The following is a 16,119-nucleotide window of genomic DNA, read 5'->3' on the forward strand; positions in this document are numbered from 1 at the left end:
TTGCTCCACCAAGCACCTCCGCGCCGTTGTGGTGCCTACAGAGAACAGCTATGTTATGTCCCTTTTGTTTTGCTATGGTTGCTAAGCTCAGAGGTGAGAAAACACTGGTCTGGTGCCATAAGCAACCTACTTTGTTCCTACAAGCTGTGTAAAACTGGCCATTCGTGAGCAGTGAGCTTACTGCATGAGCCCTGAGTTTAGCTGGAAGCTGGGAGTTACGGTTCTGAAAAAGCACGCTCAAAAATACATTTAGTTTTTTCTTAAAGATGGTTTGAAGGAACAGTCTTGAATGGAGCTGCATAATGTCTTGACAGTAAAAATAAAAATAACCTGACACAAGATTTGTATGAATATATGGGCCTCTTTTGCTGAGAAGCTAAAACAGTGTGAGCAGTGATGCTTTTAAAATCCTGTTTATTTAAAGACAGAGTCAAACTCTAAAAGGTGTTTTGCTGAAATTGTGATAGGAGCTGTAGCTGCTACTTCTGAATAGAGGTAAAGAGTTTACTTTGGTGGTCACCCAATAGATGTTTGTTGTACTTCTATTGGTGACTTTGCTGTTGTTGCGCGATCTGGTGAGCTGGGAAGTGTCATCTCTCAGTTCCTGACATCCTTGGGAAGGCGTTGGGAAGCGTCTGTCATGGTAAACAGAACGTCTGCTGAAAAGACCGCTCATTTGTCGTTCTTCTGGCAGTCCTTCTGTCAGACCCTTCGTTCACGCACCTTCTCCAGCATCCCTGCACAGCCTGAAAAATACTCTTACTCAAGTGGAGGGGTTTTCTTCTGGTACCGAATCTTGGTTGAAACACAATGGTGAAGAGTATGTTATTGTTTGGCTTATTTCTTTGGGGAATTCTGTGCAGTCAGGGCTTGATGGAAAGTCTGACATCAGCAGCGAAATTTAGTAGGTAGTATGTGATGATACACAAAGTAACTTGTGCTCCACCCTGGTAAAGCTTCAGTGTTGAAAATCAGGGCTGGAATTTTTGCAGTCTTGCACTAAGGACAAGGGTCAGCAAAATCAAGTTTTCATACATAGTTGAGAGAAATAGAATTACAATTATTTTTTTTCCTGTTGCTTACAGAAATAGTACATGTGCTGTTTTATTGGATGCTTTGTTAGAAGCTGGTGTGGAAGGAACTTCAGAGAGAAGATGAGATTGGGAAAGGACTGGAGAAGAATTACAGATATGTTTTCAATGGACTTGGAGAAATGGCTTTTAAGTTGACAATGGTGGTGAGGGAGGAAAAGAAAAATCAGTAAATACAGCTGTTGATGCTGGGAAGTACCTGTGATAGGAGAGTTAGGGAAGTGATTCAGACAGTGATAGAAATGCATTGAAAGTCAAGGAACTCTGTCTGTTCTGGTTGTATTTAACATGTTCTGAAGTGTGAAGGAATGTAAAAAGGATGATTCATTGCCATGGAGAGATATTTTCATGTTTTCTTTCTCCTTCTCCCAGAGCAGAAAGTGTAACTACCATTATCAGATACCGTCAGGTTGCATTGTGTTATTCATGCAGGACCAGCTGAAATGCATCTGACCTGAAAGGAAGGGTTATGTGATGCTTCTTAGCTGCTGTAGAAGCAGACTCTGGACCCTCAGAAAGTCGTGACTTCTGGAAAAATGTTAAATCTTTCTTATGCTGGGTCACTCTGTTGCATCAGAGATGCAAATATTGCCTTGATCCTGGACCTTTAGATGCAAGGTAGCTATTTAGATCTTGCCCCTAAATTGCACATTCTATATGTTGAAAAGCCAGTGTAATAATACTTGTGTCAACATTCTACTATAAAGTTATTTTCACCTAGGTGTTGACAGTTTCATGATCAAAGACCTTCGGTTCTGCAGTCTACAGAGGAGGTTGCACAGTATTGCAGCTACCTCAGGGTCTGCAACCATGGTAGGGTTTGTGCTACATTCCTGTAGAAAAATTAGTAACTCTCAGATGTTACTGTATACAAATTCAGTGCGTAAAAAAATTCCTGTAAGCAAGGGTTGGTTTGGGTGCATCTTCACTGATAGGAAATTGCAAAATGTTTATGAGTTCTCGAAGATATCTAGTTGTCAAACTAGATATTTGCAGTTTAAAGCTTCTAGGATAGGAAAAATTAATTTTCTTTAGACAAGTTTTTTTATTATTATTTGTAATAAAATATATAATAACAGCTTATAATAAACCTGTTCATGAAAAGTATACTTTGTAGTCATTGGTATCAAAGTAAGATGTGAAAACAAAACCAGTAGTTCAGCAGCAAATGTTTGCAGTCATTATTTTATAGGGCAGTAGTACAGCTGATCTGGGGGGCATCTTTCTAAGTAATGAAGAATCCAATTATGGACTGCTATGTAACCTTACAACATTTTCAGCTTATCTGGAAGTTTGGCTCAATACTTCTTCCATTTTGAGAAACCTATTTAAATCTGAAAAAAAGTAGGATTTTTTTTTTTTTCCTTCTTCAAGTATCTTTCCACACAGAAGAGAGATGAGAGATGAAAGGTGGAGAAGGCTGGGACTGCTCAATCTGGAGAAGAGGAAGCTCAGGGGAGATCTCATCAATGCACATAAAAACCTGAAGGGAGGGGGCAAAGACAAAGCCAGGCTCTTCTCAGTGGGGCACCGTGGCAGGACCAGAGGCAATGGCCACACACTGAAACAACGGAGGTTCCCTCTGAATGTCAGGAAGCACTTCTTCACCTTGAGGGTGACTGAGCACTGGCACAGGTTGCCTGGAGAGGTTGTGGAGTCTTGTGGTGCCCGTCCTTGGAGGTATTCAGAAGTGATCTCGTCACGGTCCTGGGCAGCCAGAGCTCTGTGGCCTGGCTGAGGGAAGGGGGTTGAGCCAGATGAGTCCTAGAGGTCCTGTCCCACCTCCGCTGTTCTGTGATTAATCTAATAGTGTAATAATGAAGATCTCCCAGTGTGGAGAAAAGCCTGAGGTGGGATATGAGTGTGGATTATGAAATTCTGTGGGTGGTGGATAAGCTGAGTACGTACCGTTTGTTTACCAAGTCCTGCTAACCCTCACAAGAGTTGGAGGTACTAGTAAGGGATCAGTATAAAATAAATTAAACTGGATAAATTAGATCAAACGGGGGAACCACTGAGTGACCACAGCCACTTAATTACATTAAAATTTTCTATTTGAATGCTCTTGATTTGGGGTTTGCTGGAAATTTTCCTTAGGTTTGTACTGTTTTAATAAAGAGACCGTTTGGGGTGGTTTTCAGTGTTAGTGAGCCATGGACTAGCACGCTATAACCACCGGAAAGAATCTGAACTATTTGGGAAGAAAAAGCACCCTAGCTGAGACTTGGTGGCATCATTAGGGAGTGTTTCGTTGTCATTACTGGTGTATGGAAAGATGGACACATAAATAGCTGTGCAGTAGCAGCTTGCTGGTGAAACTCGTTGGCTGGTTTTTCCCTGACTGCTTACCTGGGAAGAGGCGGAGGGGGCCTTGAATCCAGGGCGGCAGCAAGGTTATTGGTGTGGATTCAGGAAACTGGACATTGGTGGTTGCTTGGCCCAATAGAATTGTGCAGATTGTATTGGTTGTGTGAACCAGACTGGTAAGCTCATAATCCTCAATGCCTGTGATGATAATGGAGGAACTAGATATGTATTTCTTACAGAAGAGCTGTTTCAAGCGTGTTATTTGTTAATAAAATGGAAGATAGAAGTCTGGGTTTTATTTAAGGCAAAATATTATGAAATTAAGTATTCCTGTCTTAAAGGCAAATAGGTATCTTTGTGTGTTTATGAAAATGTATGAAAGTTAATTTGATAATTGCCATTTTTGAGATGAACAACTGGAATCTTTCCATTTGAGTTTAGTAACTTTCTTCATTGCTCCACAAAATGGACTTTTAATTAAATTTGTGCTTTTCTCAACAAGAACCTCTTGAACTTGTCAGGTTGTTCTGATATAGCAGATGGCTCAGTTTTCCAAATAATGGGAAAAAGGCAGATTCTGAACATACAAGCGTAATGGAGGATGACACTCACGTACTCATGGACTTTGAAAGTTGATGGTCTTGAAGACAAAACCACTGGTCCTAACCTTGATGAGCTGCAAACTGGTTTCATTTGAACTCGTGATTTTATGTCAATGCTTAATGAGATCTGCCAAACAGATGTAATTCTGAGACTCATGTCTCATTATGACAGATTGAGTTATTATTGCTGTGTACCTCTGAGGATCAAGCCTGAAAAATGTATGACTCGAAGACAGAAAACAGTACTTAGAAAAGTACGGGCTTTTACAAGGAGTGTCTGTAGCATTGCCAAGCTGCTTTAGCACTGCAGTAAGCAGTCATGAGAATGTCAATACTGAAGTGAAGTTGAATCGGTAATCAGTGATAACCATACTGTATAATTTTCAGTCTGATAACGTTCTGCTCATCCTGCCTACTCGGTTAGTAGGTGGCTTATTTCTTTAAAGAGGGAACCATGTTTTATTCTGTACTTCCTTAGTATAATTATGGTAAGGGATGGCAAATGGATAATGCCTGAGTTGGTATTGTTTGTTAACGTGGGAGATGTGGGACCAAATAAGATAAAGATGTGTTTCAGCTTTCCTGAGTATGACTTATAGAATTAAATGTATATTCAGCCTCAGATTTTTTTTGTTTTGTTTGTGGGGTTTTTGCGTTGGTTGCTTTCGAAAATTTGTTGGTCAGTTTTACTAGTTATGCAGAATTCTTCATGTCATTAATGCAGATAATTTGGTAATTTACTTCTCATTTTCACCATATATAAATACCTAAACAACACAACCTAATGGAATAAGCCTTAAAAATGTAGTTTACATGTGCAGGCATAAATCCATAGTGTACTTTTTAATTATTATTTCCTATAACCCAGGCATTTTACTCTTTAAACAGACTTTAATCAGGAAGAAAATAAACAATGAATTGGTTACTGTTTTAAAAGCTATGGGGAAAATATATTCAGTAACCTAGTATATTTCCAATAACTAATATTATGCACAGGTGTAATGATTGTTTAATGTTGCCTAACTTCTATAGTTTTTTTATTAACTAATATTAGTTCAGTTGCTTCCCAAATCAATAATTTATAAAAGTGAATCTTAAAGAGAAAGGAAGTCTCTTTGTAATGTTACTGACCAAGAATACATTCATTGGATAATTTTTCTGACTGAAGAGGCTGATGCATAACTGGATGCTTATGATGAAATAATTTGCAAAAATCTTCTAAAGCATGAGTAAAAGGAATTTTCTTCTCCTCCTCCTCTGTAGTGTTCAGTGTGGATTGCAGCACAGTCGAATGTCCTCCTGTTCAACAAGTTGTTTGCCCACTGGATAGCTACGAAACCCAAGTCAGGCTGACGGCTGATGGCTGCTGTACCCTGCCCACGAGGTTGGTGTCTTGATGGTTGAGTATTTCAAACTTGTTCTCTATGCTTCATGTACCATGAATACAGGGTAATAATGCATGCATCTGTTCAATAAATGTTAATACATAATAAAAGATATATGAAGTAAGTAAAGGCTGACAGAAATAAAAAATACTGGGTTTGAAGAAGAAAAAAATTCTCAGTGAAAATGTGTGAAGCTGGCTGGCTTCTGCTAGAATTACAGGGTGTATGCCTTTAGATTGATTCCTCCCCCCCAATGTATTCAATTTTAGAAAAGTAAATTCTTTCGAGACACTTTTGAAGGCCTTTGATGGTAGGGGATTAAATGATGAAGATGGCAGAAGATATGTTAGAGAGAATCTTGCCTAGTTAAAGAAAAAAAAGTAGGTTTTTTTGTATGTGGAAGATTGCTGAAAGATGATGGCTATCCGAAACTGTAGGCAAACAGAAATTTCAAGGACTTGCTTCCATTTTACTTCTGTTGTTTTTCAAATAAAAATAATTTATTAAATTCAGAAAAATAGGACAATTTGAAGATTTTTTTTCCAGAATTCTGCATTGTTCTTTCAGCTTTCGTTTTTACAACAGTCTTTCTAAAACATGATTCAGCAATATGCCCAGTAAATATGAATTCAAGCAAAAAGTACTGTAAATGAAAATATTTTACAGAAAAAATATTTCTTGTAGATGTAACTGGTTGTGTTTATTTGGTGGGAAGGTCTTTGTACCATATGGTATTGCCATATTCTCAACCCCTTGTGAGACTGTAAAGGAGTGATAAACTTGCAAAGAATTCAGGAAGTAGAAAATGGCAAAGATTGTGTAATGAATCAGGGGTGTTCCCTGCTGGGTACTCTTTGGGTACACTTTTAATATGGTGACTTCTTTGAACTGTTGTTTCCATGAAATATGAGGGTCTCTTGTTGCATGCAGAACTAAAAGCGTACCTATTTTTTAAATAAATAAATAAATAAATCGATCAAGGCAAGCAAAGACATGTGAAGAACTCCATATAAAGCTGTAATCCTGTCTATCAAAATTTGAAAATATATTTATAAACTGACAAATTTTATTTGTAATTGCAAAATCCACATAGCAGTCTGCTACATAATAAGTATTAATTATCCTTATGCAGTGAATGCTGCAAATGTTCTTTCTTTCTGGGTTGTTGTTTTCTTTTTTGTTCTCTGAATTTTGAACCAGAACATGGTATGGATTCTCAGCATCCTCCCTTTATTCCTTAACACATTCTCATTAAAATTTCTAGGAATTAGGATAATTTCATATTAGTCAAGAGCTGACCTGGCTAGTTGGGATTGCACTGGAGGCTGTAGATTTTGACTTGTCGTTGTACTGCCACTGCTGCCAGTACAGCTCAACAGGTTCAAGACAACTGGAATAAAATGCTACTAAGAACTGTATTCAGAAAGATAGAATATAAAGTCAAAGAAGCAATCTCAGATGAAAATTTCATCGGTTTCTAGTTTAGATGAACACCCAGAAACCGTGACACAATAGAAAACTTAGATTAATGGTAGATTTTTACTTCTAAATTTGTTTCAACTTGCTGGATTAAAAAGTGATACATAGGCCAAATTATTTTTGTTTCCCGAAAGTAAAATTGTGTTCTATTTTTTTGCAGTCTAATGTAAGTTCTGGTTTGATTTTTCTATTGCTTGGGCAGAGGGGATGAAAAATACCCTCTTTGTTCTTTGCAGATGATAACTTCAGTGTTCCTTTTATCAGGGAGCATAGAGTACCAAGAGAATAAAACTTCATTTACTTCAGAAAAATGACCAGTTGGATATATTTTCTATTTTGAGCACACATGGGAACTAATCTTAAACAAAACACAGAGAGCAAACATGTCCTTGAAAAAATCTTTTTCTTCTTTGATGATGTTTAAAGATATAACCAGTTAATTTGCTGTGTGTTAACTATAACTGAAGTATGGAGCATACTTGTATATGCACATGGTACTTCAGTGTCAAAACCAGCGTTCTCATCTCCTGCACACAAAGACCCCAATTGTGCAAGCAGGCTTAGAGTGCATGGATTTATTAGATAATTGTGAATTGCACTGAAACCTCTTGGAAATCAGATTGCTGTGCATTACTGGGATCAGAGTTTAACAAGGGTTCAGAGCTGGGATAGGTGAGTTCTTAGCTCCTGGAGTCTTATGATCGGATCTGAGATGTTTTGTGTTAATATTTCTGTCCTCCTTGATGTGTAAAACTGTGGAAAACCAGGATTAGCGTAACCTCGTCTGTCTGCAGGCAGGTTGAAACAATTATAGGTGTCCTGTACACCTCCATTAATTTTTAATTTTGTGGCTCAGTCTGTGTTGCTGTATGTAGTTATTACGTGGGTTGCTAGATTTTTGGATTGCCTTAATTCAGCCAAAGCAATAGTGCACTTTTTAATAGAGTAGGTGAGAAAGAAAGAAGAAAAGCTGAATCTGGCAGCTGTAAGATCATATAGGTGCTTTACGTGTTGTGTGCCTGCTGGAAGTGTATTGAGTTATTGTGATCTTAATACGCTACTGTGCTTCTTAAGGAAGATGGTGCCGTAGTAGTCATTCGTGTGCTGTAGGTAACGATACTGTTTGAAGGGGGGAATAAAGGATCATAGATCTGGGCATGATCAGAAAAGAAAAATTAGAGGAAGGTTAGAGAGAACAGAAGTATATGTATGAAAAGAAGGGGAAACTGAGTTCAGTTAATTGGAACATGAAGGTCAAACAAGTTCAGTGTTTCCTTGGATCTGAGGAAATATTGGATCTTTATATTTGAAGCCAAGGTCTCTATCGCATATGAGACTTGCATTTCAGAACTAAAGAAAAAGTCAGATAAAGTGCAGACTTATGGATGAATGACTGCACTGGGAAAAAGGGATGTTTTTCTTTAATTCTGGAATTACTTACTAAACTCATGATGAAATACTAACATTGCATTGACTGTGATTCAGTTTAGAATCACTTAAATCCATATCACATCTCTTTTCAATCATTAGAATTAAGTTCAAAAGAAGTGGCACTGTGTGTTTTAATGTACATTTGAGAATAATTTATTAAAAGCAAAGTAGTAGTGTTTCATAAGGTCATAGTCTTTAGACTTCATCAAACTATTTTTGTTAAGATTATAGACTTTTCCAAGAAATTACAGTTGGGTCATTTACTGCCACTAAAATAAAGGCTTAATACCAGCAGCACCAGAGGCCAGTCACGTAGAGTGTCGTGGTGAAGGATGGATGTCACTGACTCGGTTAACAAGTAGCTGACAACTTCACATACAGCAGGAGCAGACTGGCTTCTGTCCCACATCTTGCTCTTGGCTGGTTTCTTGTATGTAATACCCTAGGAAATCAGAGACCCTTAAATCTGGTGGCATTTGTTTTATGAGTGAGCTCTTGAATGCATATTCATAATACTGAGAACTCCTTTAGCAACGCCAGGGGAAATGTAGCAATAGTAAACAAACATCTGATACTGCAAGTTCTTGTCCTTGCACTCAGAGGTTACATTTTGATTTTGTTTCACAATGATTTCTAGTGCAGTGGTTCAAACAAACAGGCTATTGGTTTGGCACTGATGCCAAAACACTGCTTGGTTGCTTCAGCTTTCGTCAGACCGTTGTGAGACACTTACCTTGAATTTCTAGCTATTGTGTTAGGAAATCTAGATGATGTGTCTGTCTCTGATGTTGGTAAAGATGCTCTCTTCTCGAAGGAGCTTAGCAAGTGAAAATGTATTAGAGCTCTTACAGAGAATGTGTTCTCACAACTTTGTTAATGTAAGTTTGTCTTCTGTTACAAAGTTAAATGAAGGTGTGATCAATATGAAGTGTACAGAATCAGTTATCTTCGGATGCTTCCAGTTTTTCTGTTGTAAATTCATTTCCTTTAAATTTTCATATTGCTTTGAGAATATATTTGTAAGTGTAAAAACCTTTATCGAGATCTATTTAATTTTTTAATTATAAAGAATAGACTGTGACGACAGGAGCTGATTTCAGTGATTAGCGTTGGTTTATATCTTCATTGCTCACATGGTTTTGTACATTTTTCATAGGATTATATACAGAGGAGTAAATGGCATGTTTGGATAGCTTTGCACCAAATATTTTTGGATTATCCCTTTTTTCTTTCTGTCTGCTCTCTTTATTAGAATAATTTGGAAGTTTAGTCTTTATTAGGTCCCCACTTGTTGCTGTGGTTTTATCCCACTGCTTCTGTGATCTCTTCCCTTCACATAATCTAAGTATAGTCTTTTCCCTTGTACCAGTTTCCATTCTCCCTGCTTTTGCCTGTTATAAGTCTGGTAACTTCAAGATTCATTCAACTCTGTTATCTCAGAGGTTCTGCACACACACAAACAAACCGCCAGCTGTTCTTGGTCAACCCGTTATTAAAACCCGAGAAACCAAGAAAATTCTAGAGAACTAGAAAGATGGTAGTACTGTGCCAAAATTTATGAGAACAACAAAAAAAGTAATGAAAGTCTGGTTATCTTAATGTCAGTTCTGTGAAAAATAGCGGGGAACACGGATAGAGGATCGAATTGAGGATTGAAGGATGTAACTATAGCGAGAAGCAACTGATGTTGCTTTGATAGAAACAGTTTTATAAAACTTGATTCTGTCTTTTGAAGGTACTAAGCTTGCCTTTAAAAAAATCTGACCATCAGAGTGTCTTCTTTCTCAGTTTCTGTCTTCTGTAGTCACCAGTCCTTTTCCTTGTATTGGATTCTAGGTAAAAACAAACAAACAAACAAACCAAAAAAAACCCCACAAAAACTACCAACAACCAAAAAAAAAACCCACAAAAACAAACAAACAAAAAACCACAAACCAAAACCCTACAGCTTTTTAATTGATAATTGTCTCACAGGGTTCACTTTATAAACTGGAAATGTATATCGTTCCCAAACTACTGAATATTGAAGAATATTTCCCACCAGCGTCCTCCCCCAGATTTTGGAAGTGTATCCCAGTGAGTCAGCATTATGGTCCTTTAACTTCTGAGGTGAACTCTTGCACCATGCACGTGCTGGATTGAATATCTTGCTGGTAATAGAGGATATAATAATACCCTTCTTGGAGGAGAAGAGCATCCAGGAGTGTGTTCACTAAATCCCAATAATAAGTTTTCTTGACATACTTATTTAAAAAGCTCACGTCATAAGCTTGAATGTGTTCTAGATTAGAAAAAAATTGGAAGTAATGGATATGTTTATCCATCAAAATCTCCCGCAGTGTATTTTCTGTCTGAGTCTTAGCATTAAAAAAGCAGTTTCAAGGTTGATGTGGTGGGAGGAGAAGGGAAAAAACAAAGGTAAATGAAGCATAACAGAATCAGATAACAAGGTAGAGAGGCAAAGTTTAAGAGCAGTTCACTGCTTAATAAATCTGAATTAAACAGGAATAGAAGTCACAGTGACTGTTTCATGTTGGAAAAGTGAAGAAGAGCTTTCTACAGATCCAGTCTTGCAAGATTGGAGCCCAAAAGGCTTGAGCTTGAGGGATGAGTGAATGAAGACTCTTCGAGTCGGACCATTTCACTATCACTTAGTTACAAGTAGCTGGATGGCATTGCAAATGCAAAACTATCAATTGTGTCGAGTAGCATGGAGGAGTAGGATTATACGTTTATTGTTTAGAAGAAAACCTCTCAAAATTTCTTAAATTAATTAGTCATAGGACTTTTTCTTTGTTTGGACGGTCATTTCTCTGATGAATTTTCTTTCCGTGTGGCTAAAATGTCTCAGTCTGGGGCTGCCCTGAATGGCAGTGCCACGGTTTGGTCTGCAGTATGGTAAAGAAGTGAAATGGGCTTAACCAGCAAAAAGTGCTGGTTCACTGGATCGTGTAGTAAAATACTGTTTTACATTGCAGTCACCTATTCAAGACTTGGAGGAGCAATTTATGTGTGCATTTTGTTTTCCCCAAGCATAAAGCTTTACTTGGCAAACAGCCCAGCTCCCCCCCTCATCCTCAACTCTTAAATACTTACACCTTTATACAGCTCAAGAAAATGAGTAATACTTTGATGTGGTAGCAAATTATTTATTTACCCAAGGTTTATATTAAGCTATATTTGGATAGAAATTGAATACATCTTAGAACAGTACAAACCCAGATTTTATTATCATATTTAATTAGGTAAAAATTACCTTTCAAGGGATTAAATAGTAGGAAAAAAGGTAAATTTACAAAAAAATAATTCACTTTAAAGATAATCTGTTAAATTAAGAAAACATTCTTTTCCATCTGTCCTGTACTAAAATATTGTTGACATGTGTGCTTTATTCAGCAGTTCTAAAGAAATTAAAGAATAATAGAGGTTTATATTACAGAGTCTCTCTGATTTTTGTATGCCATTACGAAATTGGTTTTGATTCCAAAGGAAGAAATTGCCTGTTCTATTATTTGTAGTCCTTTTGTTTCTAATAGAACTTTGTGCTGTCTTAGGCACAATATAGATGCCACTTGAGAAGTTCATTGCTGGCGTATTCACTTTTATTTTAGAAAACCCTCATAGATACCAGTTAAGTCAACCATGCTGTCCTTTCATGTTAGTGAACTGAAACAGAAGTCCTGTGGCAGCTGTTTATGCAAAAGTCACACCTCTTTAGAAGTCATTTAAATTTATTTATGATTTTGTTACCCTTCGTCATTACTTTGCCTAGTAAGCAATAGATTTGATGCACTTTATCTCCTTTTATGATACTTGGACCTGTTGTCACTGTAGCATCTGTTGTGTCTGCAACCTGTCACAGCATTAGACCTACCACCCAATATTCTGTATTTCATGTTACACCAGTATCTAGGGAATCCTAGTGGTGGCTATACACAAACCAGCACAGTTCTTTTCTTGTCATTTTGTGGCAGCCACCAGAACTGTAACTGGGAAATCTGTAGTTGTAAGTTCTTTTTTAAGCTATTGGCAATTTGTACTTGTTTATATTTGAGAGTACCTGTACACAGTTAGTTGGGTTTTTTTCCTCTGATGGCATTTGTAGAGGTGGCCTGTGAATCCCTGATTATCTTTGCATCTGTCCCACTTGATAGGAGGGGTAGTCGTGTACACCCTCTCTGTTCATTCTTCTTAGCTGCTTAGCTGGGCCAGGTCTTTCCTACATCATTCTGTATCAAAATGTGATGATTCTTGCATGTTTGTCTAGATTCTTTTCTAAAGACAGGTCTTCCTGTCTTTGGAAGGCTTTAAGTTTATGATAAGTTGTTTGGGTGTTCAGTACAGGATTCACGACTTTGTTTTCCCAGCCTTCTTTAGAGGGCAGTCATGATTTCCCAGGAGGTGTAACTTTTTCTCTTTCCCCGCCTGTACCAGTCACCTCTCATAAGCAACTTTTGCTGATACAGAGGTCTTCCTTGTATTTGTTCTAGAATTTTAGATCCTTCTCCTCCACCCATCTCATCCTCAAGAAATGGCATCCAAGAGAAAGTGGTTGTGGATCCCAGTTTTTGTTAAAGGAAAGTTCAGCTGGAACTGGTAAGGCCAAATACAAATCCAAGCACCTGTATCTTCCTTGAGATTTATTTTCAGGGCTTGGCTTCTGAATAACCTGTGCAGCTGGACCAAAGGTCTAACAAAAGCTTCTTAAGGGTTCTGCAGAAGCTTTTCTGTGCCTTCCGTTCTTTTATCAGTGCCTTAGAAACTCTGGTTTCTAGCTATCATGGCCAACTTGAGCAAGTTTTTCCTCCTGTACTTTAGCAGTCCACTTTGCCATCTCAAGTACATCTGACCATCCAGTATGATGGTGTTGTAACGCTTGGTGGTAGATTGGAGACTGTTCCTTACTGCAGAGGCAGTTTTTGTGTCAAAGGAAGGCTGTATGTTGGCACCAGTTGAACCCATCCCAAGTGAAACTCAAGTTTGCAATGGATTTTTGTTTGTCGTAATATCTGGGAATAGGTGTTTAGGCATTTTCATGTATTTTAGTCCTTAAAGAGAGATCCTCAAAAGTTAGGAAAAGGCAAGTATTTTTCCCAGGAAAAACATTTTTCTTCATTCAGGTCTGCTAAGTGAGAAAATGGTATTCAGTCCTGTTTACACTCTACTGCACTGAGAACAAGGAGAAAAGGGCACATGTGTAACCTTTATAGGTGACCCATGCTCCATGTCCATCTTCTCCATGTTGGTCTTCCAGGAGATCTAATGAATTAATGAATTCAAAGTTCAAGCAGTCCCCTTCTTCCTCCCTTCCTACAGCTGCCTCAGCAATTCCTAGATGTTCTCAGTGTGGTGATAGTTATTGCTGCCTTGGCATACAGCCCCACAATATGGGTTGTTTTGGCAAGCAATCATATTTTCCTGAAGTCCAAAAATGAGAAAAAGATGATAAGTATTTCTTTTTTAAAGCCATCTCAATAAAACTTTAACAGAAGCTCTTGAAACACAAGACATTTCTGGAGCCTGATGGCTGACTTCTGAGTGTGGGAGACCTCTAACAAGGAGAGGAAACCTGAGATTTTCAGAAGAAATAGAAGGTGCATCTTCTGCAGAAGAAGCTGTAAGACCTTGTACATATACAGGTCCCCACTTGCATCTTTTATAAGATCAGCTTTTTGCACCTGTATTGTGTAAGTTAAAAATCCACATCTATGCTCTTCTACCAACTCCTAGGAAGTACTGAATTGCAAAACATTTTAACACAATGCCACCTAAAAGAAGGAGCATATTTCCCATAAGCAAAAATAACAACATTTGCACAAGGGGAGGAAGTATTGATCGTAGTTATACTAACAACTTAGGTTTTTTAATGTATGAGCTTTTATGGAAAAGTATATGTAGTATTCTAATCTGGCCATGTGCTGTGTTAATGATATTTTTACTTCTTCAATGTTAAGAAGAAATTCTAACCCAAATAAAGTAACTTAATTGTATCTACTTTTAGATGGTGTTTTACGCTTGGAAGTAAATGAAATTGTACAGTCTGTAGAATTTGGTTTCATTTGCATTCTTGATGTGAAAGCTGACCTTTGAACTCTTTCAATTTATAATAAGATAGTAGACATATCCTCCTGTTAAAAATTGATGGTTTTCACTTGTCAGTGTAAGAATCAGTGTATACCTTCATCACACTAAATATTGCTGTCCTCTCCCCACAAAGACTTCCACTCTGTTTTGTTCCATTTCTTCTTAATCAGCTGTTCACTTGTTTGGAAATTGAATAGGTGATTTAGTTCAGAATAATTCCTGACGTGAACAGGCAAATTTCTGCTTCTGTCGTTGGAGATTAATAATGTCTTTGAAAGTTGACTTCAAACTCACAACTGCACAGATGCCTAGGGAGACCTACATACATAATAAAGCAATAGAATTATCACTTGGATGTTTGCATTTAGAAAAGAAGTAGACATGAGAATTTCCTAGCAGTTTCACAGTGCTTTGAGCAGATGATAATACCAACATTATTGAGATTATATCCAAAGAATTTGAAGTTGCATTTCCTCTAGAAAATAGCAGGAAACATCGTGTTGGACTTCAGGGGCCACAAATCACTGCTTCCTTTTTTCCTTCTTAAATTATTTAATATATAAAAAGTGGAACTGAAGGTTGTGGACCATTTTAAAATAATAAGTAGTTTCTCACTAAGATTCCTTGAAATGTCATTGGTGGAATTTAAAGAATATTATTTCTAGAAAGAGTTTACAGTTCTTGCATATTTGGTTCCCACTGCATGGAAAAATCCCATTAAGTTTGAAACATAGAATCATTTAGGTTGGAAAAGACCTTTAAGGTCATGAAGTCCAACCATTGACCCAAAACTGCCAAGCCCACCACTAAGCCATGTCCCTAAGTGCCACATCAGTGTGTTTTTTAAACACCCCCAGGGATGGTGACCACCACCTCCCCGTGCAGCCCATTCCAGCGCCTGGCCACCCTTTCAGGGAAGAACTTTTTCCAACCATCCCATCCAAACCTCCCCTGGGGCAGCTTGAGGCTGTTCCCTCCTGTCCTGTCCCCCATCACCTGGGAGAAGGGACCGACCCCCCTGCCCACAGCCCCTGCCAGGAGCTGCAGAGAGCGATAAGGTCCCCCCTGAGCCGCCCCCTCTCCAGGCCAACCCCCCCAGGTCCCTCAGCCGCCCCCCGTGAGCCTGGTGCCCCAGCCCCGTCCCCAGCCCCTGCCCGGCTCTGGACACGCTCCAGCCCCTCAGCGTCCCCCCTGCAGTGAGGGGCCTGAAACACCCCAGGGTGCGAGATGTGGCCCCACCAGGGCTGAGCATGGGGGGACGGTCACTGCCCTGGTCCTGCTGGCCACACAGTCTGTGACACCAGCCCGGAGCTGGTGGCTCCCTCGGCCCCCTGGGCACACAGCTGGCTCATGCCCAGCCGGCTGTTTGTCAGCTTTCAAAAACACTTGGATTCTGGAGCAATCTTCTGGCCTCATTTTTAAATGTAATACGTAATGGAAGAAATTCTGAAGCTAAATGGTCACCTAATAGTTTGCCACATTTTTAGTAAGGTCATATTTGCCCCTTCTGCACAGTTTACTTTCTTCTGTCTCATATGAAAACAGCATGAAATAATTCTCAAGCAGAGTCTTAGTCAATTTATCAAAGGCACAGCTGGAGCTCCAGGACATGTCTGGAGCTGAACTTGGCAAGAGATGCAAAGAATAGTAAGAAAGGCTTCTACAGGTATGTCAGCCAAAAAAGGAAGGTCAGAGAAAGCGTACGCACACACACAGCTAACCCCAGCGAGCAAAACTGGC

At 38.7% G+C, this 16,119-nt stretch overlaps 1 protein-coding gene across 2 annotated transcripts in view; it reads left to right on the plus strand.

Moving 5' to 3' along the window:
• Positions 1-16,119, plus strand: part of CRIM1 (cysteine rich transmembrane BMP regulator 1) — a 188,399-nt gene that overhangs the window by 91,342 nt on the left and 80,938 nt on the right. For both annotated transcript variants that reach the window (XM_040611859.1, XM_040611860.1), the window contains one exon: positions 5,264-5,384. In XM_040611859.1, coding sequence (XP_040467793.1) covers positions 5,264-5,384 — 121 coding nt within the window. The remainder of the gene's footprint in view (positions 1-5,263; positions 5,385-16,119) is intronic.

Source organism: Falco naumanni, chromosome 12, assembly GCF_017639655.2.
Source record: "Falco naumanni isolate bFalNau1 chromosome 12, bFalNau1.pat, whole genome shotgun sequence".
In the NCBI taxonomy this organism is placed as follows: Eukaryota; Metazoa; Chordata; class Aves; order Falconiformes; family Falconidae; genus Falco; species Falco naumanni.